General features: G+C 46.7%; 1 protein-coding gene across 3 annotated transcripts in view; it reads right to left on the reverse strand.

The window, feature by feature from the left end:
- TRIM33 (tripartite motif containing 33) overlaps positions 1–24,692 on the reverse strand; it is a 505,710-nt gene that overhangs the window by 398,191 nt on the left and 82,827 nt on the right. For all 3 annotated transcript variants that reach the window (XM_078644393.1, XM_078644394.1, XM_078644392.1), the window contains exons 2-3: positions 16,335–16,453; positions 305–452 (exon numbers count right to left, since the gene is read on the reverse strand). In XM_078644393.1, coding sequence (XP_078500519.1) covers positions 305–452; positions 16,335–16,453 — 267 coding nt within the window. The remainder of the gene's footprint in view (positions 1–304; positions 453–16,334; positions 16,454–24,692) is intronic.

Genomic DNA, 24,692 nt, shown 5'->3' on the forward strand with positions numbered 1-24,692 from the left:
CTTTGTGAAAGAAAAATGAGGGAGTGATACACCGTGTTGCAGGATTGGTGTGCCACCTTCCATCTAGGTTTTCAGTTTCTTAGTGTGCTGGAAAGGAGATCATATGCGGTACTTTTGTGTGTATAAGCACGTGCTTTATTCTGACGAGAATGAGTTTGATCATTATCAGGAGCGCGGTAGCTCGGGAGAGATGCTTTGATATATACATTTTTAAAGCATAGGCTAAGTAGATGCTTATAAGTGAAGCATGGATGACAAATGTATCTGAAGTCACATTGTTTCATTTCCTTAGTAAAGCACTCACCCGTTGAGAAATCCTCTTTTTTCCTTATCATGTGATCCTTGGTAAACTTTACTCTCTGGTGAGCTTCTATGCATGTTTTACACAGCCACTCCCCACATTCCACACAAAAGCCAATCGCGCTGGCATTATCTTCACAGCTAGTACACACCTAAAAAGAAAAACACTATTTAGCTCACCATATATTTGCAACTTGATACACAATATCTTTTGCGCAGTATGAAATGTTGATCATTGCTAATGAGAGTTGGGTAGGGCCATTATTTACTAGGGACAAAGACTCAAGCAGGTTATGACATTCTTCCACTTGGTCAACAATAATTAGTATATTAAGACAGTTTTGTGGCGAACAATAGAGGAGCAGGGAGTTGGGGTGGGTGGAATAAGTTAAGATACTGGACCAAAATATATGGAAAAGGAATAACCGATACCAATGACTGGAGCTAGCCACGGCAGTTGGACCATTTCCTAAAGGGATGATTAAAGATGGGACTCAGACTTCAGGCATTAAGTCAGGGGGCTTCTCATGACTTCGCATAAAACATTCTAGTATATTTAAGCTGTAATGCGCTAATCAATACATGGGTAATGAGCCAATAAATACATGGCTAAGGGTGTACTAACAGATTAGGAATGTATAATGACATGACTGGTATGTTTCTAGCGTTCTCGCAGTTACCCATTTTGTTCATCAACTTGTTAACTATAGTGATCATTCTTACACTGTTTGTAGTATATTAATTTATAATAATAAATGTAGCTACTATTAAATACCAATACTGGTTTGTGTGAAGTGCTTTTATGTGCTATCACCTACAGGTTAGAGATTCTATGGCATGTTTGTTTGGCTCCTAACTGCCTTACCACCAAAAGCAGAAGAAAACAAAAGGGATGAGACAACTACCAGTTTTCATTGCCTCCAAAAAAGGATGTAGTTTACCACTGGGACTTATGAAATATACACGGTATGAACTATAATCCTCCTCAGAGACTTTCTACCCCAAACAGGTTGTACATGCAAACTTCAGATACAGGTATTTCAGAGATAAGTGTACAACATTGCCCGGGACTATCCAGACCATGACAGGGTGTTCAAAATATGGCCCATTGTGGAACGATTGTCCACCAAGTTTCCGGAGATTTATACTCCTGGGAGGAATATGGTGGTTGAGGAATTGTTGATCCTGTACAAAGATCCGCTGCTGTATAGGAGGTACACACAAAGGAAAAATACTGGTTACAACATCAAGATGTATATATGTTGAGTGACATAACTATACTAGAGATGGACTAAATCTATCAGGTTTCTCTTTTACCATAGGAATTAGTAAGAAGATTATATGGAAGCTAGTGCAATCATTCCTTTATGTGGCTAACGTCTATAGAAGTCTAGTTGTACAGCATGCTGTACAAAGCTGGCACTGGGGCTTTCAGTACAATTCAATGGCACTGAAAAGCTTCCCTCAGGAGCTTGTTGCTACGAACTGTGAAAAAGTCAAATCAAGTCAAATCCTCAAATTGATGGGAAGCATTGTTTGTTCACTACACTTCACAACAAAAGCACTTCTCCAGTCACCGTATCTGACATTAAAGACTCCCTGAGCCTAAGGAGGTTGAAATTTGCAGATGTTAGTATAGGTTCATCTAGTGCACACACATTTTTTGTCAGGTTTGTTTTCGTAGGGATCTTGTGTAGGCAGAAGGCAGATGGTCATGGTAGGACTGACAGAATGATGATGGCAACAGCCAGTGTAATTGGTAGAGTGTGAGTGTATTCAAAGCACCACACCACCTGCAAATCTGCATGTAATACACAACAAAAACTCAGCACATGGGTACAAAGCAAAGAAGCCTGGTTTATAACTAAATTGAAGCAAGACGTTTAGCTTTTCCAAAGCTTGTTTATAAATGTATTTGAATGTTGAAAGCCGCAAAACATTTACAAAGTTTTATAAAGTTATGGATGAAAAAAAAAAACAGCTGATTAAGAATTTTAGCTTGTCAAAATTTAGTGTCTGGGGATAAATCGGGAGGTAAAAAAAAAAGCGTAACTCCTGACTGACAGGTGTCGCCCCTGATTTACTTCATAATTAAAACATGATGAAAATGTTCCACAAAGCAAACAAGCATTGGCAAAGCCAATAGACCTGGCATGTTGGTGTGATGGTTACAGTTTTAACATTTGTATTGGACACATCTGCTTGTGATAACATTCATATGATTTAATATGGCTCATATCTCTCAAGATGTTTTCAACCAAGCGTTTCCTAGGGATTGCTCTGCTGGTCGTAATTCCATGCAAGGCTCCCACAGTCAAAAAGGTTCCAAGAAATTTGGATGGTGACAAAATGAGATAATCTGGTGGCATTTTCACCTCTTGATGAGCAAACAAGGGTATGGGGTTTACATGGAGGCTTCAAAGACACAGTCAATGCACCTGGGGATTATTCAGCATGGTCTATACTTTTCCACACAAATGTAAGCACGAAGGTGGTAGAATTTTCCCACACTTGGGGCATTCTCACAGAGAACAGATGGGTGCATCAAAAAACAAGCATTTACAATGCAACGGTTTCGCCTTTGGAAAAGTTAGAGCTATTGGCATTGTAAATGACAACATTTGTATTTATGTGTTGGTTTTGAAAACCGATAAATAAATGGCATTGTCATTTACATTGCCAATAGCTTAATCTCTTGCAAATGTGAGACCTATTGTACCCTACGGACGAGCTCAGCAGACAGCAATTACTACCACACACACCCACACCCAGAGCCACACACACACACACCCACACCCAGAGCCACACACACACACCCACACCCAGAGCCACACACACACACCCACACCCAGAGCCACACACACACACACACACCCAGAGCCAGTCACACACACCCAGAGCCAGCCACACACACCCAGAGCCAGCCACACACACCCAGAGCCAGCCACACACACCCAGAGCCAGTCACACACACCCAGAGCCAGTCACACACACCCAGAGCCAGTCACACACACCCAGAGCCAGTCACACACACCCAGAGCCACACACACCCAGAGCCACACACACCCAGAGCCACACACACCCAGAGCCACACACACCCAGAGCCACACACACCCAGAGCCACACACACCCAGAGCCACACACACCCAGAGCCACACACACCCAGAGCCACACACACACTCAGCAGAAACTTCTTATTAACCTATTGCATGCTGTGTGTGTAATTTCAACGGGCATAATTATTAGATAAATATGGCCAGTTGTTTTTTGGGGGGTAGTGGTGGGCTAGGTTTCAAAATATCACAGACAATTCAGATAATGACTCCTTGATCTTCAGAGAAGTTTAGCGAAGGTAAGTCACCAACCATTCTCAACAAAAGCCCCTTCTAGGTTTCATCACAAGCAGTAAATATGAAGGAGAATGAAGCTTCAGGAATGTTGTCCTTTTCTTACAAAACCTCAGCTCTTCCTCCAACACCTTTAAATGTTCTTTATACTCACAGTTCTACTAAAGTAATTACACTGTATTCATTTTATGACTCATGAAAGGGGGAAGAATGTGTGGCTCTGCTGACCCCATGACCTTGGACTCACACTGATTTCTGTAGTTGATGCAGGTGGCCACTGAAGTCAGACACCTGGCCACATCCAACTGTGGATGCTCATGGCCAACCCTTTAAACCATACTAAAGGCCGCCCAATCCTCCTGTCACCATTCATGCCCATGGCTGATTGGTGCTCCATAAGGATGGCCAGTGGTGACCCGGCGAGATGAGCAGTTCAAGGGAAAGACTCTAGGACCCATGTCTGAAAGGGGACAGATTGTGGAAGCTGCCTCCCAGTATGCCCTCTGCCCTTCAATGGTGAGCAGAGGGCAAAGCCCCCAGTAGCCTGCAGCCTTGAACTAGGGTTTCTCCCAATACACTATTTAATTTCTGGCAGCTGGCCTGTGACCGACCTATGGCACTGTCTTCATGCTTGGGTTTCACTTTTCACCGAGCCAAAACACAGATTCAGGTGTGGGGGTCCTGCGGGTATGCTAAAATGGGAGCCCATATGGGGCTAGTGAAGCCTGTGGTTGGGAGAGGACAGGACGGGCGGTGGACCCAGAAATGTGGGTCCTGGTGCACAAAAATTCTTTGCATTTGCAAGTCAAGTGAACGCAGAACAATCTCCAATGCACAAAAGTGCCTAATTGCATGCCAGCATTGCAGTGCGTGTTGTAGTAGAGCAGGCGGTGGCCATCTGCAATGTGGAAGCTTAGCTGTCAAGTTGACAGCTCACATTCTGCCAGTCTACCCCTGGAAGAGAACTAGGATTACAGGTAAGTAACTAATCCTTCTCTTCCAGGGGATCCTCATCAATAGTTATAAGCATTAGAATAGAATAGCGAGCCTCACCTCATCTCCCTGCGGGCAAAGGAGTAACAATACAGTAATAACCATATTAAGCCTAGTAACCACTAAGCTCGTACAGGCCGTAGGCTACCCAAATAAATTCCTCAAAGAGGCTTGTCCTACTTGAGTATTGGCCCTGGAATCAGATTCTAGGCAGTAATGCCTTGTAAAGGTATGAACTGATTTCCATGTCGCAGCCTTGCATATCTCTGACATTGGAATGTCGTGCAAGAAAGCTACTGTAGCGGCCTTCCCTCTAGTGGAATGCGCTTTGGGTGACCCCAACAACGGCTTGCCTGTAAGCTTATAGGCCAATTTAATGCACGAGACAATCCATCTCGCGATGGACCTCTTGGCCGCTGGAAAACCTGTTCACATTGAACCATAGTTCACAAACAGTTGATCCGTTTTCCTAATCCCTTTGGTCATTTCCAAATAGAACTTGAGCACTCTCTTAAGATCTAAGGAGTGAAGCGACCGCTCGGCTGGGGTCGTAGGATTTGGAAAAAACGAAGGGAGGGAAATGGACTGATTTATATGAAAATCAGAAATGACTTTAGGCAAGAAAGATGGATGAGCCCTTAGGACTACTCTATTGTGATGAAAAACAGTACATGGTTCTTTCGCACAGAGCGCTTGAATCTCGCTTACTCTGCGCGCAGAGGTAATCGCCACCAAAAAGACCGCCTTCCAAGAGAGATGTTGCCAAGAGGCCTTGTGGATGGGCTCGAAAGGAGGCGACATTAACCTGGATAGAACCAGGTTCAATTCCCATGGAGGAGAAGGATTTCGCACAGGGGGGATACACTTTTTTCAACCCCTGGAGGAAGACCTTAACCACTGGAACTTGAAAGAAAGAAATCTGATCAGGTGATTTTCTGTATGCTACTATGGCTGACAAATGCACCCTAATAGAAGCGTACTTTAAACCAGCAGTTGCCAGGGAATGGAGGTATGGCAAGATGACGTCCTCCTGCCCTTTAGTCGGATCTAGGTGATGATCCCTACACCATAAGTAAAACCTTTTCCACTTGAACGCATAGGACGCTCTCGTGGAAGGCCTCTTAGCCTCTTTTAAAATGTTCATGCATTCAGGAGGCAAGTTCAAATGTCCATATTGCAGGACCTCAGGAGCCATGCGGTTAGGTTCAGTGATGGGAGGTTGGGATGCATTATCCTCCCGTTCATCTTGCTCAACAGGTCCGGCCTGCAAGGGAGTCGTCTGTGTGGACACACAGATAGATGTAGACGGTCCGGGTACCACCACTGCCGCGGCCAATCCGGAGCTATCAGGATCATTTCCATGTTCGACCTGCGGAGCTTGGAAACTACTCCCGGAATCAGAGCCAGTGGAGGAAACGCGTAAGCGAATGTCCCTGACCAATCCATCAGTAGAGCATTGCCCTGCGTCCCTGGCCGGTGGAACCTGGACGCGAAGGCGTGGCATTTGGCATTTTCGTCGTCTGCAAACAAGTCTATGGTTGGACGACCTCAGCAACGAAAAAGCTCTTCTACTACTTCGCCTTTTAGCACCCAGTCTGGCTGATCTTCGAAGTGCCTGCTGAGTGCGTCTGCTTTTACGTTCAACTCGCCTGGAAGGTGCACTGCCACTACCGTGAGGCCTCGAGAGAGGAGCCAATGCCAGATTTCCTGAGCCTCTCGAGAAAGTGGGCGAGGCCTTGTGCCTCCTTGTTTGTTCAGATAGAACATGGCGGTGGTATTGTCCGTCTGAACTAGGACTGAGTTGGACTCTATCGCTGGAAAGAAAGCTTTGAGAGCCAGGAATACCGCTCTGAGCTCCAGCATATTGATGTGGTATGTCTGCTCCTGCGCAGACCACTGGCCTTGAATTTGAAGCGGACCCATGTGCGCTCCCCAGCCTTGCAGAGAGGCATCAGTCACTATCGACTGGGATGGAAGAGGTTGGTGAAACAGTACCCCCACCAGTAAATTCTTTCTCCGAGTCCACCATTTGATGCCATCTTTCGCCGCTTGGGAAAGCGTGATACGATCTTCCCAACGTCCTGTCGCTTGGTCCCACTGATCCTCCAGAGCCTGCTGTAGAGGACGCATTCTCAGCCTGGCGTTTGGGATGAGAAAAATGCAGGACTCCATGGAACCCAGCAGGGATGCTGCTTGTCGGGCTGATGGAAGCCGAGACTCTAGAAGGATTCCACATTTCTGACTCATGGAAAAAAGTCTCTCCTCCGAAGGAAACGCTTTTCCCACTTTTGTGTCCAGAACGGAGCCTAGGTAGTGGATGGACTGTGTAGGCCGCTGGACTGACTTCTCCATGTTCACATGGAGGCCGAGCCTGCGCAACTGGTGCAGACACAGATGTAGATCGTGCTTTACCTGTACCGGAGATGGACCTTTTAGGAGCCAGTCGTCCAGGTATGGGTAGATGAAGAGCCCCTTCTTGTGAAGAAAAGCCGCCACCACTGCCATGCATTTGGTGAAGACTCGTGGTGCGGACTTGAGACCGAAGGGTAGCACTTTGTACTGGTAGTGTTTGTTCCCTACGACAAACCTCAAGTACTTGCGGTGTTGTTGAGCAATTGGGATGTGAAAGTACGCATCTTGCAGGTCCACCGAACACATCCAATCTCCGACTTGAAGATGTGGGCATATTTGGTGAAGCGCTAACATGCAGAACTTTTCTCTGACAATGACTTTGTTTAAAAGTCGAAGATCGAGTATTGGTCTGAACTTGTCCTCCTGATCTTTTTTGGGAACAAGAAAGTATCTGGAGTAAACTCCCTTTCCTCCTTGAGCGAGGGGAACCTCCTCTATCGCTCTTTTTTGCAGTAGGACTTTTACCTCTCTTCGGAGCAACCTTAGCTGGTGAGGGCAAGAGCTTTTTGGAGGAATGCTCTTCGGAGGCGCACGGAAACGTAGCCTGTATCCATTGCGCAGTATATTCAGCACCCACTGATCCTTTGTGATGCTGACCCACTCTGCCAGTTGTTGTGAAGCACTTCCTCCCACTGGAGTGGGTAACGGCGCCAGAGGAAGCCACTGCTCAGGCCTTTCCTCCTCTTGTGGTGTTGGAGGATTGTTGGTGACCTCCTCTACCTCTGCCGGGTTTGCCTCGAAACTGGGATTTCCCCTGGTTCTTATTTTGGGACCACTGAGGGGTTTGAACCCTCTGTTGAGCCCCTCTCCCCCTGTTGGTCTTGAAGCGGCGTTTGAATTCTTTTTTCTTCTCCAAATCCACCGCTTTCACTGTGTCCAGTTCCGTCTTCATTCGGGTCATTTCTTCGTCAGCATGTTCCCCGAAGAGAGCGGAACCCGAAAAGGGGAGATTAAGGATGCGATGCTGAGCATCCGGCTTCAGACCTGTAAGGCGCAACCAGGCCGACCTCCTGGCACAAACCCCATGTGAATAGGAATGCGCCGCAAGGACAGCACCATCCGCAGCCGTGCTGATCATCTGATTCGCCACCAGACATCCTTCTGTCACAGTCTCTTCAAAATCCTGCTGGTCTTCTTTTGGCAGCTTGGATTTGAACCTTTCCATGGAGTCCCATAAAGATCTGTCATATCGACCCAGAAGCGCAGCCGCACTAGAAACCTTAAGAGTGGATGCAGCTGAGTTGCAAACCTTGCGACCCCAGGAGTCTTGAGATTTGCTGTCCTTGTCTGGTGGGACTGAAGAGGAACCGGCAACTGCATGTGTCTTCCTCGCCGCTGCCACAATTACAGAGTCTGCTGGAGGGTCAGATTTTACAAAAACCGGATCAGAAGAGGCCGATTTGTATTTTTTCTGAATGTGGGCTGGCACCGCTCTGATAGCCGCCGGAGTTAGGAAAACCTCTTTGACAGGATCCATAATCCCCGGGAGTAAAGGCAGCAGAGGACGGGAAATAGCTTTTTTGTGTAAAGTCTCAAAAATGACTGTCGTTGTAACCTGAGGGACAGACATTTCAATGCTCCGCTTCTGAGCTCCTCTTTGCAGGACATCTAGATACGTGCCAATGTCATCCACTGGAGAGGATCTGGACGTAGGACTGTCCGTCAACATAGGGGAGTAGTCCCTCTTGGAAGACCTGGTAGAAGAGGTAGATGAAGTAGACCGAGTTCGTCGACGTCTACGGTGAGCACTGTGCCTCCTCTCCCGCGATCTTTTTGAATGCTCCTCCCGTCTAGGAGAGCGAGATCTGATCCGATCTTCTGAACGAGGTCCTTTTCTGGGAGATCGGGACCTTCTGGGAGATCTGATTGGTGTTCTCACAGGTGATTTGCGCCTGGGAGGACTACGCTTGTCCATCTCCTCTACCAGATCCTGAAGAGGAGACCTGTGCTGTGGGCTGGCATATTCTTGCATACGTTTGGCAGCCCCAGAATCTCTCCAATGGTCCAAAGACCTGTACCATCTAGGTGATAGTCTGATTTGCCCAGCCGAAGGGTCTGGCCGACGCTCAGGAGATTTGTGCACAGGACTTCTGGACTTTGAAGATGCAGTTGAGGAGCCAGAGGACCGTGAAGTGGAATGACGGGAAGCTGACTCCGTTACCATAACCACATCTGAAAACCTCGACGTCGAGAGATCTTCCCTCGCCGTGGAGCGCCTTCGGGGAGTCGGCGGGTCAAACAATCTCGACTTTGATTGTCTATGTGAGGATCTATGGTCCCTCGACGTCGAGCGGAGATGACCCGCCGCCGACGGAGTTCTCTGTCTCGACGTCGAACGGCGATGACCGGCCGTCGACGGAGCCCTCTATCTTGACGTCGAATGTCTGTGCGACGACGGCGGAGGGGTATTGGGCACCCTCGACGCCGAGCGCTGACGAAACACTGACTGAGACTGCCTCCTCGATGCCGATCGACTTTTTCCTGTCGACGGCGGAGGGGTCACACCTCGACGCCGGTCGTCGCCTGGATGACGACGGCGGAGGAGTGACCTCCCTCGACGCCGGTAGTTGCCTGATTGACGACGGCGGAGGGGTCTTGGATCTCGACGCCGACCGTCGCCCAGTTGACGGCGGCGGAGTCACCTTCCTCGACGCCGGTCGTCGCCCGGTTGACGCCTGCGGAGGGGATTTCAACGACGGAACTGGATCCTTCGACGTCGTCGACGTACCTGGTCTTCTTTTCGACGGCGAGCCCGCCGTCTTCAGTAGTTTAGAAGAGAGATGATCCACCAGTGGTTCTTTTCTCAGCGCCGAGCCCGACGCTGAAGTTGAAGGGTGTGAAGACTTTTTTTGAAGATGTATGAGCCTTCTTGGAGCCCTTCTTCACCAGAGATCTTCCTCTTGATGACCGGTGAGCCAGGCCATAAATGCGAATCCTCTCCCTGTCCTTGAGAGTTCTTCCTGACAGGTGCTCACAATGAGGACAGGTGCCTGGATCATGATCTTCAGGCAGACACAGGATACAGACGTCGTGGTTGTCTGATTTTGCCTTCTTGTTGCCACAAGAAGGACATTTGTCAAAGAGTGAAGGCATTCTCAAAAGAAAATGTTCACTAAACGGACTGAAAAAGACAGTATCTTACTTGACTAGATGTTAAATGTCAAAGTAAGAGCAAAAGTTGTTAAAAGTGAAGTATTTTTCTGTCAAAAAACAGAAAATTAGTGGAGCTGTGTAACCAGGGTCCTTCTCTGAAGGAACCGGAACGAACAACTGACCTAACTGTCACCCCTGAGGCATGATGGGATACTGGGGGTCATGGGTGCCTTAAAGGAATGGTGTCAGTTTATTGCTATGCAGCTACAGGTTAGCTTTTCAGTCTTTTTAGACTGTGTGTTTGCAATGCAGCCTGGGAGCTTTCTATGCTTCCAGTGAGTTATGAGAATTTCTACTGCTTTCTGAGCATTAAAACAGTTTCTAAAACAAACTTTGTGTTGTTTCTCGTGCTTATTACTCATGTATGGTGGAAATTCTTTACAGCATATTTCAGCTCTGAGATAGATAGATAGATAGATAGATAGATAGATAGAGATAGATATGTGTGTGTGGGGCACATATAATATAGTGTTTCCGGGGTCCCGCACATGGGCGGGAATATTCTAATGCTTATGACTTTGATGAGGATCCCCAGGAAGAGAAGTAACCTGTACAACGTCTACTGAGTAACAAAGTCGCGTAGCAAAGATGTCATGGGCACATGCTGCAAGAAAGGAAACTGCTCCTTTGACTACTGCTGTGGTAGTAAACAGACAGTATCAGGGTTCAAAAGGCCCTTTATGGCTCTCGGCCCGGGTGCCACTGCACCTGCTGCACCAATGGAAGCAACGCCCATGTGAACAATCCGTCCATAAAACGGCCTGAAGTCTGAATTTATAAGGGTCTGTGTACCTTGTAACTGTTCTGTAAAGCTGTCTGTAAAGTGTCCCGAAGACAGAGACGCAGTATACAGTTTAACCTGCCTGTAAAGTACTTTGAAGTCTAAGAACAAAGTGTGCATGTCTGTAAAACACTGAGATCGGAGGACAGTAAGTTTGGTTTGAGGTATGATGTGTTCGGAAGCGCTATGAAGGCTGATGTATTGGGTAATAGGTTTGCAAAGCACCGTGAAGTACAAGGCTAGACAGTGGTGTCCTCTGTGTAAGCAGTCTGCAAAGCCTTCTGAGGACAGAGGCGCTATGGAGTATGCAACCTGTCTATAAAGCGCATTGAGGTTTGAGGGCAAACGGTGCTGTATGTGGAGCATGTCTGTAAAGCGCTGCGAGGACTGATGTGCTTAATATGTTTATAATTATAAAGCACCGTGAGGTACGAGGTTAGACAGTGCTGTACTCTGTTAGCGGTCTCTAAAGTGTTCCGAGGACAGAGGCGCGATATAGTGTGCAACCGGTCTGTAAAGCGCCTTGAGTGCAAACGGTGCTGTATTATGTGTATCTTGTCTGCAAAAGCACTGTGAGGTCTTAAGATTGAAAGTGCTGCATGACGTAAGTCCTCGTTCTGTAAGTCATGTGAGGACAGCGGCGCTATATAATCTTCAAAGCGCTGTGAAGTCTAATTCCATATAATAAACAAGCACACGGACAGCGGGAGGGGGGCGGGAACGGACAGCGGGAGGGGGGGCGGGAACGGGAACACGAACAGCAGGAGGGGGGGCAGGAACGGGGACACGAACAGCGGGAGGGGGGCGGGAACGGGAAGACGGACAGCGGGAGGGGGGTGCGGGAACGAACTGACACACGGAAATACAGTTTAACCTGCCTGTAAAGTGCTTTGAAGTCTAAGAACGAAGTCTAAGAACAAAGTGCGCATGTCTGTAAAACACTGAGATCTGAGGACAGTAAGTTAGGTTTGAGGTATGATGTGTTCGGAAGCGCTAAGAAGGCTGATATATTGGGTGATATGTTTGCAAAGCACCTTGAAGTACGAGGCTAGACAGTGGTGTCCTCTGTGTAAGCAGTCTGCAAAGCCTTCTGAGGACAGAGGCGCTATAGAGTATGCAACCGGTCTATAAAGCGCATTGAGGTTTGAGGGCAAACGGTGCAGTATGTGGAGCATGTCTGTAAAGCGCTGCGAGGACTGATGTGCTTAATATGTTTATAATTATAAAGCACCGTGAGGTACGAGGTTAGACAGTGCTGTACTCTGTTAGCGGTCTCTAAAGTGTTCCGAGGACAGAGGCGCGATATAGTGTGCAACCGGTCTGTAAAGCGCCTTGAGTGCAAACGGTGCTGTATTATGTGTATCTTGTCTGCAAAAGCACTGTGAGGTCTTAAGACTGAAAGTGCTGCATGACGCAAGTCCTCGTTCTGTAAGTCATGTGAGGACAGCGGCGTTATATAATCTTCAAAGCGCTGTGAAGTCTGTAATAACATATAATAAACAAGCACACGGACAGCGGGAGGGAGGCGGGCAGGCACACGGACAGCGGGAGGGGGCGGGAACAGGGACACGGACAGCGGGAGGGGGGTGTGGGAACACACGGAAAGCACTCACCTGGACCTGGACTTCCTCCAGCGGCGGTCGGCCGCGGAATGACGAAAAGAAACCTCGACGAGCCAAAAAATAAACCCCGCCCACCGCCGCACTGACGTCCTAAAAGGGGCTGGATGAGAAAAACATCCCAGGAACGCCCACGAATCGCCTCGGTGAATGACGGACGCCTCTGTCTTCCAATGGCTAGCCTCCATTTATGGAGCTAGCCAATGGAAGAAGGGGCGGATTCAAGTCCACCATACTGTTATCGTTATTGTTAATGTCGGTTTATATAGCACCAAATCACCGACAGGCCTCAGGGCGCTTTTGACCGCAATGACATAACAGCCCGGGCAGCAACAGGAGGCGCGTTGGATCTATACTGAGCTCAACGCTGTTCTAAATAGAGTTGTCTTTAGGGCTTTCCTAAAGCGAAGCAGGTTTCCTTCCTTGCGAAGGGCTTCAGGCAGCTCATTCCACATTTTGGGCAGTAGGACCGAAAAGGATCTCCCTCCTTTTGTGGCTAGCCTGAACCGAGGACATACAAGCAACTGAGCCTCGGAGGACCTTAGGCTTCTTTCGGGCCTGTAGATGACTAGTCTTTCCTTGATATAGGAAGGGGCTTGCCTGTAGATAGCCTTGTGGGCTATAGAGACTTTTAAAAGCCGACCTTTGCGTCACTGGTAACCAGTGAAGACTCAGCAACAGCGGGGAAGCATGTGATCTCCTTGGAAGTCTGAAGATTAATCTTGCCGCATCATTTAAGACTACCTGCAGTCTGTTTGTTAAGGCTTTAGGTAAGCCCAGGTAGAGCGCATTTCCGTAGTCCAGCCTCGACAGTATGGTGGCAGAAGCTATCGTACTATCGTATACTCTAAACAAAAGTTTTCGCCTGGGCGGAGCACTAGTGCTCTCGCCAGGTCGATACCTAAAAACGTGTTCCAGGGTTTGACTGCACCCTGACAGTTAAGGCCTGGTCTCTCTTACTTAATTTCTCAGAACATAAGAAATACAGAGCAGTATCAACACTAAAGGATAAGGGCGCAACAGCCAGGCCTTACCTATTTACTTATCAGCGAGGTTTTCTAAGCAACATCTTTTTGACAAAGAAGTACATAGGCTTTTGCCCTATCATCAAGCTCTGAGAGCTCAACAAGTAGTTGGTTTACAGTCACTTCAATAAGGAACCAGATAGCAAGACTCAACCTAAAGGACTCGTAGTTAGTGGTACCCATCTTTCCCTCTCATTGTAGGTTTCTCCAATTCCTGTACGACTAGTGGGTGCTCCGGTGCTCGCTCACTCACCCTATTGAAAAATCAGAACTGATACACCACAGAGAATGACATTCTCGGAGTTTGTGGTGAATTTCATGGAGGTAACCCTAAAGCTACCCCTGAGGAAGGTAATGATGATACAACAAAGGTTGAAGAAAGCCCAATACTAAAGATTAAATTGACACAACCAGTAAGAGCTGTAAGCCTGTTGGCCTCGTCATTCCAGGAGGACAACGAAAAAACCCTCCAGAGACTTAACGCATCTCAATGAGGAGGAGAGTCGTGTGCTCTGAACCTGTGATTTTTGGCCATATCAGAGACCAAGTAATAGCTGGCCAGGAGGAACTCTGAACGAGAAGGGCGGTTTTGGATCGGGTGACAGAGCTGGATGGCAGCAATTTGGGCTGGGGCACCCAGTGAGGTCTACGGATATGTCCTACTAAAGACTGATTAGGCCTCTGCAGTGCAAGAGCTAAATGATCTGAGGGGAGAGACCCAATCTGAGGGCTTTATAGAATTGTCAAAGGATTACCGGTACTACTGGCTGTAAAACCAGGTTGCTTTAACAGCAGAATACCTTCTACCATCAAACCCTGGTAGCAGTTTGGCAGTCCAAGCACGGGAGGGCTCCAGCACATGGAGACTTGGCCCAGTGTTATTCAGGGCCCTAATATGAAAGTTGCGTCTGAGAGAAGAGGATCTGTTCACACAGATGCTGAACACACGATTTCCTGTGCATTTCAGCTGGAAGCTAGATCTAGCAGCAACAAGAGTATATGTGTTCCTTCAGTGAGAGGGACCAAAGATCTTTTATGTGTCCCAGCCATTCAATACAATTATGAGAATAAATGCCATAGTCAGGAGGCAGAAAGCATTGTGACTGATTACATAACTGCGGAGGTCTGGACTCTGGCTTTAAACTGATACGAAAGTTTGTGAGATTCTGCCGCAATATCTGGAACTCCTAACTCACTACTTAATTCTAAAACTTTCCTTCCAATTGGTGGTGCAGAAAATTCCAAAGGGGGTGGTGGTAGTCTATCCTAGGATTGTGGAGCAGAGGTCCGGATATCCTTGGAAGATGCGGTACTACTGGTGCCTGAAAAACAGCTCCGCTTGCATGGGTGTTAATGTTGTACACATGCTGAATTTTAAGTAACAAAAATGGCACATTATGGTTCAGGTAAGAGAACTATCAATGCATTAAAGACAACTGTTTCAGTGGGACACAAAGCAATATGTAATTTCCGAATTGGAGAACACTCACACATTCGCAGGCTTAGGAGGTAACTTCTATCTCTCTCTTCTCATCAAATAATCAAATACATGGGACATAAAATAAGTCCTACAGTGTTATCTAGCATGGTCTAGAAGAAAGTGCTGCTCTTGCAACAGCTTTCAAAGCTGCCATGTTTAATATCCTCTAGTCAAGTGAAGGATGTTCAAGTTCTGGATGTGAAAGGTAAGGTGGTCTTCCCAGAAAGGTTTACCTACAGTGTCGCTAGAAGTACACATTTCCTACCCAGCGTTTCGAAACAACTCCATGTTAAGTGTGGTACAGAAGCGAATAGCCTATGAACTTACTACAGAGAATGTCCGACCTGTGGGAACAAGACAACTTTTGATTATACTAAAGAAACCTTTTATGGAAATATCATCCCCATCTAAAGCTTGGCGGGTTTGATGGGCGAGTCAAGACGCAGGTAACAATGTTTCAGTCTGACAAAGGATGCAAAAATTCCTAACTACTATGACGGTAAGTGTCAATCCTATTAAGGACAGAGGCCACAATCATCCCACCTATCTGAGGCTGCTGCTGGTTAACCCTCGTGCCCCTAGTTTTTCTTAATCACAAGATTCAAGTTTCAAATGTGTTTACTTGTATAATGAGAATAGTGACTTTACCTATGCAGATTAACTTTAGCGGGATACTGCTGTAGAATGCTTTCTCGCCCTGCACTCATATCAGGACAGGAACAAGATTGAGACCTGGATTTGGTCTTCAAATGTTTTCATGGGGAAACAGAGGATATGTGAGTGCTCAGGGCTTTTAGATATGGGCCTGTTATGGACTAACTAGTTACTGTTTATGATCTAATTTCTTGTGCTTCTGGGAAAGTGTTCTTTGTGGCTAGTTGCTTTTTTATCTTAGCTTGTTTATGGTTGCTGAGTAGAGTAAGAGGATAGATAAGCATAATTAACCACCTCAATTTAAACTCTTTTCACTATTGCTAGGAAATTTTGCATCCTATATTCCCAGTCTACTTTATGCACAAAATCCGCTGTCTGAATCACATGGTTTTCATTGATGTTCAAGATAACATTGCAAGAAATCCAACTTCAGTTATGTTAAATAGTGAGAATAACGAAGGTACTAACTAGCCAGGGGAAAATTGCACGAAGAGTAACTTGACAATGTTGAAAGTCTATGCATTATTTAATAATAAAACCAAAGACCAAAAATAGAAGGTCTCCTTGTACCTGTTCGGATTTCTCATCGGAGCTGCTTGGCGATTCAGATGTATCTTTTACAAAGTAGTTATCCACTAGGTCTATTTGTCGGCATTCTTGGCGGCATATTGGACACCTGATTACGCCAACTATGAAAATACAAGAAAAGTGAAAGGAAAAAAGGTTTTGTAGTTTCCTTAAGCGAGGAAATAAACAGAAAAATGTGCAATTAACCGGCAATTCCAAATACTTTTTTTTTCAGGGTTTATGAAATTGACACGTTACCTTTTCTTCGGAGGCATCGAAATCCATTATACTGCACTAGATAAATTAGGAGATTATGCATCTAGGTTTATAAGTGCATATTTAGGTTTCTCTACAAATATATATATTTATATGAACATATTGTAATATACATATGAGTAAACACAGTGTTCAAGTTTTGTCTTCAATTTGTAAATGCTCCTAAAAATGATTAAATGTGAAAATTAAGAAAAGAAATCCATAATTATGTAGAAGGTAATTAGTAATTAACCTGCTGGGCGCTAAGGATGCGTTGAACACGCCATCAGCACCAGCGACTGGGTATTGAGGATGTGTCCAGCACGCTCTAGCATCCACCCACAGGGGATGCACTCAAAATCCCCCTGCAGGCCCCCCACCACAGCTGCCCCCTCCCCCCCTCCCAATGACGACATCAGCGCGCATAGCGCAAGAACGTCACCATAAGGAGCCAGGAGTTGCTGGAAGCAATTTGCTTCCAGCGCATAGTTGGTTCAGGACTATATTCAGGTATTTACACGTCATTACAGTGACGATCACCCAACAGCTAGTTTTAACTGCGGCAAGCATAGACGCTCTATGTAAACAAGCATTTGCAATGCAAAAGGTCTCGCATTTGCGAGAGTTCAAGCTATTGGCAATATAAATGACAATGCTTTTTATTGATCTGTTTTGCTAATTAACACAAATAAAAGGCACTGTCATTTACAATGCCAATAGCTTTAACTCTCACAAATGAGAGACCTGTAGCATTGCAAATGCTTGTTTTTAATTGCTCTCTATACATGTTTTTTTCATAGCAAAATTTGTATTGACTTTTTTTGTACATAATTTGAGCATGCACTTTGCGACACATTGTATGAAACAAGGGAAAAACATCTGCACTTCACCCAATACCCAAATGACATGTTCCGAGATGTCACACAAGCCCCCTTCAATCCAGTCCGCAATTAGCCCACCATTTAACCCATATATTGGCATGTTTCCTATACTACCTATGTGCAGATTATATAGGTTCCTAATGTTTTGCACACCAATCTATTCCAGCTCTCCATTCTGTAATGGGGAGGAAGGGATGCTCCAGCAGGTTTCCAGTGTTTAGCAATCTCTCTTGCGATTAGCGTCTCAAGCCTCATGAGTTTCTGCTCTTTCCAGGGGCTCCCAAAATCGTAGAGTATGCCCAAAAGAGCACTATCTGCTGAGGCTGAAATCTGATTTCCCATTACACTCGACATGGTGCAAATATCCTTTACCAGTATTGTTTTATGATCAGACATCCCCAGAAAATGTGAAAAAAGCCTCTTTCACATTCTGGGCTTCTAAAGCAGGTGGGTGGAGACAGTCTATGGGCCTTGCACAGCTGCTGGGGTGTGGTAAGTGTGATGGAGGAAGCTTATTGGAGTAAGATGCAGCCATGTAAAATTGCTAAGGCACCGGGTGCCATGCACACCATTCTCCAGTCGTTATCATCCAGGGGTCCAAGCCACCCCACTCAATGTGCTCTCAAACTTGACATGTTCTCGCTAATGGGTTACAAGTGCCTTGTAAATATGGGATATCCCTCCTTTCGCAGGGGACCGCTGAGCATCCACACGTCCAATGGATTATGCTCAGGGACTCCGGCAAGGTTCTCCAGTTAGTTTAACAAAGCAGGGCATAGTTGTAGTCCATATTGATAAAATTGACATCTATGTATGGTGAAGTCAGTCTGGAGATCCTAAAAGGACTTCATGTAAGCACCCTCTCTTACGTGCCCCACCTGTGATATGCCAATCTGGTCCCAGCCCAGGAATGAGTGCCATGGACATTGCAGAGAAAAAAATCTGGCAAATGCCATGGGGACCCTCTGGATACAGTGGCATGTGCTGCGATGTGAAATAATACTGCACTGGTCTGTGTGGACCGGCGGGCAGCACGTGGAGGAGGCATTGTGCCAGAACTGTGGGCAAAAACTTACCTCTGTATTTATGACGGACATCGGACGATAGGAGGCACATCGGACGATAGGAGGCACATCGGACGATAGGAGGCACATCGGACGATAGGAGGCACATCGGACGATAGGAGGCACATCGGACGATAGGCCTGTCTAGATTCGCAACATCACTGTAGTTTCCAGGCCCATCTCCAGGAATACTGGCCTTTGCCGATCGATTCCAGGTACAGTTCCATGATAGGCAGTAGGATAACTGGGTGGAGTTTGCGGTATTCAGTCAGAAACCCCCATCTGGCACTGGGATCTAACCAGGGTTAAGGTCAATGAGAGCTTCACCTACCTTCTCCAGTTTTAGAGGCTGGGCTAAATGGTCTAGTTTGGAAACGGTCAGGCTGGGCATTGGCAAATCTGCACACATTGGCCCTCCAGGACCAGGTGTTTGGCTTTTGGTGTAAAGGAAACTGTAATATTCTAGGAAGGCGTAGGGTAGCTCAGGGGCTGTTACCACCGCCCTGGACCCTTCAGTATTTTGTGCAACCACTCTGTATCACATGTATTTGGTGGCTGTCAAGGGTAGGAGTTTCCTTGATTTATCTCCCAACTTAAATACCGGTCTGGCAGAGGCCTCCCAACACTATCAGGCCTTGTCCAGGGAAAGCTAGAGCAAGGAAGTCCTATCCAGTACTAGTTGTCGGCTCACTTGCTCAGTTTGATGACCCTGGTTAAAACCTTGCGACTTTTACAGGGGCTGTGTCAGAGACTGATCTGAGCATATTTCACCCTGGGACTTGCCTCTAAGGTAGGACCGGGCAGTTCCCCTCATAGTGGCTTTACAGGCCTCCCACAACATCCCTGGCGATTGTCTGTCCTTTCATTAGTCTCTAAGAATACTCTCAAATTACTGAGCATGAATGGGGAAACTGGACGTTGGATAGGACCCATGACTGGAGGTGGTACACTGGACTCCCGCCCGTCTTCCTGTCATCAAACTGAATAGACAGGAGTTTGGTTGGAAATACTCCTCAGTGGGATATGGGTGGCCATTGTGTGTAGAAAAATGGGGTTCGGAAGCAGCAAGAGATCAATGTGAGAGCGCGACATGTGTGCTGCCGAAGCACAAATGTAGCTCCGGGTCCCAGGAATTCAGACCTCAAAGCATCACATAGAACACAGGCCCTTCACCCAGTTGGCCAATTGTTTCCCAAGGGTCCTGATGGATCCATAATGTAACTTAAGATCTCCCCACCAATGATCGACTTGCTTTGGGCTAGATGCAGAATGATGTCCTTGAGGGTGGTTTGTGTGATTATGGTTAGTGCTGGTAGGATGTAAATACTCGAAAGGTTTTAATGGTCACCTTCCAGAGATCCATCGAGAAGCACATATTTGTATATGTGGGGTGTGAGGAGCTCTTAGAGTTCCTCTTGTACTGGCTGGGCACTGATTGGATCCCACCACTGCCATAGGTGGGGTGAGATAGTGCTGTTGTGGGAGGGCAAAGTACAGGAGTATAGCTCTGCACAGAGCAGAAACTGAAAGAAACAAAACATCGTAACAAACCAAATGAACCCCTATGCCCCCCTAGTCTCTCGCTTCATACTCCACCCTGAATAGGCCTGAGTCAGAAGATTAATGCTATGAAAAGATAGAAGGTGCTCATGCGTGCAAAGCGCAGCAAGTGGGGTAAGTATATCATGTTTCCAAACAAGCACAATGAACCTGGTGTAGCAAGGGTCAAAGTAGTACAAAATTGGTGTAGTAAAGTTGCCAATGAGTTCGTATGAACGGTGACCGGAAAAATTACCCGTGAGCAAAGACTGGTATGCACACTCAATATCAGTTAAATAATATTGTCGTGTAATGCAGTAGAAGGAAAGGTCACTGAGCGCGAGATAGCATATTGAAAAACGAGTGGCCAAGTGAAAAAGAGTAAAATATTCACGGGATGACGAAACGGTGATTGATGTGGAAAAATGTACATGCTATGAATAGTAACGGAGTGTTTTGTAACAAGGCTAATGATGTCAGTGAACATGCATACAACGAGTGAGTTTACGTGAGCAAACTTACATACAAGACTTGGCTCAGTTCTCTATGGTCTGGCAGAACACGAATAATAAACTGAGCATCGTAAAGGCTGGTTAGAGAAGTGTAGCCAAGATATAAATTAAACAGAGTTAATTGCGAAAATGCGCTTACTCGTATTAGAAAGTTGCAGGCATGTACGGTTGTGCTTACAAGATGCGGGTGCGAGAAAGTGATTCAGCGTTACTAATTAGTAGGCACGTACGACCGGAAGTGTAAGCGTGTCCGGACTGCCGTGGTAATGAAATACAACAACAGACTGGTAGTCTTTTGCAAAACTGAAAATACGAGTGCAGACTGTGTGAAACGTATGGAGGGAAACTGAAAGTGCGCGATGCGCGCGCTGACAGCCTCCGGGGACAGGAGAAGGGCACGTCAATACTCGTGCACATCTCCTGTCCGCGCGTGCCACCTACTGTCTCCCTTCCGGACAGAAAGTGGCAGCAATAGAGTCTCGCTAGTGAAGCAGCTGCGTTGCGTTCGCGAGCGAGACCTAAAAACAAGAGTACAGAATAAAACGAATACTTTATCACCAGGATTGTACCACCCAGTAAAATAATTAAACTACTAGTTTTAATAGTTACAAGAAATCCAATTTAATGGCTAAATCATACTTTTATACATGCCAAGGAAAAGCAACTGTAAGTAAGTTACCTTTGCTGACATAGCAGGAAGATACTTATTAGTGGGGGGCGCCTACTGGGAAACATTATACTCCGGTTAATGTCTATGCCCTGAACGTCGCCAATCTGGAATTTTACCTGGACCTGCTGACTCAAATAGACCAAATGGAGGCAGACCAGAAATGGATGGGGGCAACCTTTTTTATATTGCTTGATCCCAAACAAGACAGCACAGCGACCACACCGGACGCAAAACTGAGGGCCAGGAGCACGCCGACAGATCTCAGGGAAACATATCGGCCGACAGATGCTTGGAGACACAAACAACCTGCGCATGCTGTATACACTCTTCATTACGCACCGCATAACACATGGACCCATCTGGACGATTGGCTCCTTGCGCAAGGCTTGACTCCTGCCACATACACTGTCCGATCATGCTCCAGTCCTCCTGAATCTGCGTATTCCCCAGACGGGAAGGGAGGAGCGGTAGTGAAGAATCCCAGAAACTGCCCTTCGAGATGAAGTATTCGAATCAGAGATGCGCGCGGCAATAGTAGAATACTTTGAGCTTAATATGGGTACAGTGAAAACCACAGCCACACTATGGGAAGATTTTAAAGCATACATAAGGTGGGGGGTATACATATCCAAGAATGCCAGGATACTTAGACATCTGAGTTGCACACTGTCACGTTTGGAGATGCAATTAACTGTGTTAGATCAAAACCAAAAACGGCACCACCAGCCGACCAGTTTGAAGCGTCGGGCTGTATTGTTGTCTGAATATCTAGTAGCTAGACGGTATGGGGAGGGTGAAAGGCAGGCTGCACACTAGACAGACTAGTGCAACCCCCAAGAGGCCAGACGTGCATCTCTGCTATTCAGGGCCTGGATGGCAAGCACACATCCGACACCAGTGGCATACAAAAAGAAGTACTTTGGACAGTAATCATTATCTGGATGAAATACCCATGGTACATAAGGCTCAGTTCGGTTTATCAGGAATTTCTTGCAGAGCCGTTTACAGAGCAAGAGATCATTCAAGCGATTGGCTCTATAGATGGCTCAAAGCCTGGGACTCGATGGATTCTCGGGCAGCTTTTACAAAGCTGCCAAGCAACTACTTGCCCCGTACCTTCTTGAGGTGTATCAGGAGGCCTTAGTAAGTGGGATGCTTCAACCTGCAATTTGTGAAGCGGTCATATTACTCCCCAAACCAGGAAAAGACTAGCTACACTGTGGTTCTTATCGACCAATCTGATTATTAAACTTTGACAATAAGATATTGGCCGAACTGTTATGCACATTCTGGGTTTGTTCCACACAAACCAATCGCTATGAACCTACGCACACTTTTTGCAGGACTCCACAGAATTTCACCCAACGTCCCAGCTGCAGCAGTATTGTTAGATGCTGAAAAAGCATTTGACTCCCAAGAATGGCCATTTCTATACTCCAAAGAAAAACCAAAGGTGGTGATGGACAGAGCGTTGACAATACAAACACTCACCCCCAGTCTACTGATCTGGGTTTAATCCATCACCGTTCTTTAGCTCACTCTGCCACCCCAGTTCAGACATGGCCATATGCAAATCAGTCTGACCCTGTGCCTCATGGGAACAGTCCAGCCCGAACTGCCAAGCCATGTCTTCCCTGGACCAGAAGCAAGCTTCCCAGGACCGGTTTCTGGCATTACAGCCGTCTTCAGCCGGGCTTGCTTGACTCCAGTGGCAAAGTGAGCAAGGGACTCACGTCTGAGCATACCCTGCCAGCTTAGGGCGAACAAAGAGAAACCAAAGGTGGTGATGGACGGAGCGTTGACAATACAAACACTCACCCCCAGTCAACTGATCTGGGTTTAATCCATCACCGTTCTTTAGCTCACTCCGCCACCCCAGTTCAGACATGGCCATATGCAAATCAGTCTGACCCTGTGCCTCATGGGAACAGTCCAGCCCGAACTGCCAAGCCTGGTCTTCCCTGGACCAGAATCAAGCTTCACATGGGGGACGCAGCAGGGCTTCCCACTCTCCCCTATACTGTTTGTGATCGTGCTGGATCCCTTGTTGCGTCATCTACACGAGAAGCACCTCCATAGAGGCCTGCAGGTCAAAACAGGCCCGTTAGTCATCAATCTATATGCAGACTAAGTCATTTTGTGCGCAAGGCATCCCAGCAGTAACTTGGGACCAATACTTTGAGGAATAACTATATGGTGCATTGTTCAGACTGCATATAAACTGGAGCAAGTCTGAAGTGTTCCCCCTGATGGCTGCCCTCTGTGACAGGGATACTGAATCCCCATTAACGTGTTGCGAGGACTCTGTTACATATTTGGGTATACATATACATAGAGACTCGGATCAAATAATACAGCTTAACTATGGCCCGACAATGGACAAACAAGCCAGAACAAATCGAGAGATGGCTGAAACTGCCTCTACCACTGGCAGGTTGTATATAATATAATTAGGGCTCCCGGTTTTATGGTATTTACTCTTTTGCCATTTCCGTCTGTATTTATCCATATTTATTTTTTGGGCTTTTTTCTGTATTTATCCACATTTATTTTTGCCACAAGCAAAAGACGACACTACAGCTAGTATTTTTCCACATTTATTTTAATTGACAATGCACACATGCTCTCGGTTGTTATTGGTCAACACAATACATTCATCTGAAAACTTTGCCATTGTAGTCAGCCCCCCCCAAACCCCCCCCCCCGTCATGTGTGGCAGCCCGGAATGAGACAGCATCCGGGTGCACACACCGCCACACCCGAGCACTTCACAGGTCTTTAAAAGACCATTTTCATGTTAATGAGGCTTTGTTATTGTTTCAACCCCTCTAAGAGGCCCTGCAGCGCCACTGTGCCTATTTCTTAATCTTTCAGCCCCCCGGTTCCCCCCGCCCCGAGTTGCGCCTCTGCACTCAGGCATAAGAATTTCCTACCTTCAGAGGTAGTGGGGGGGGGGGGGGGGGGGGGGGGGTCTTCACAGAGGAAAACTGTATTATTCAAAAAGATGCCAGGAACTGATGTGTAAATGAGCCTTGATGTTTTGGCCTCAGATTACAGGTTTTACAACAGCACGAAAAGCCACAAACCCGCAGTGAATAGGAAGTCTAAATGAACACACACACACGTTCATACGCTGTGAGTCTTCTGTGACAAGCTGAGGCAGGCGCACTAAGTGGTCAGGTTCCTGGAAAGTTCCCCTCTGCCTCTTTCTGCCACTTGGATCCTGTTAGCCCTTTGCGTCCCGCTTACCCCAGGGTTATTCCATCAGCCTGGGTTCACCTCTCGGTGCTCTCTGCTCGTGCTCAGCCTCTGTGGGCTAATGTTACACCATTGCAGTGGGGAGGACAAGTGGTTTGAACAGGATGAGTGAGGTGACTCACGCATGTGTAGTGAGTCGGACAACTGGGACAAAAGTGGTGCGGGTGAGAGTTTACTGCTGA

Source organism: Lissotriton helveticus, chromosome 5_1 (genome assembly GCF_964261635.1).
Source record: "Lissotriton helveticus chromosome 5_1, aLisHel1.1, whole genome shotgun sequence".
Taxonomy (NCBI): domain Eukaryota; kingdom Metazoa; phylum Chordata; class Amphibia; order Caudata; family Salamandridae; genus Lissotriton; species Lissotriton helveticus.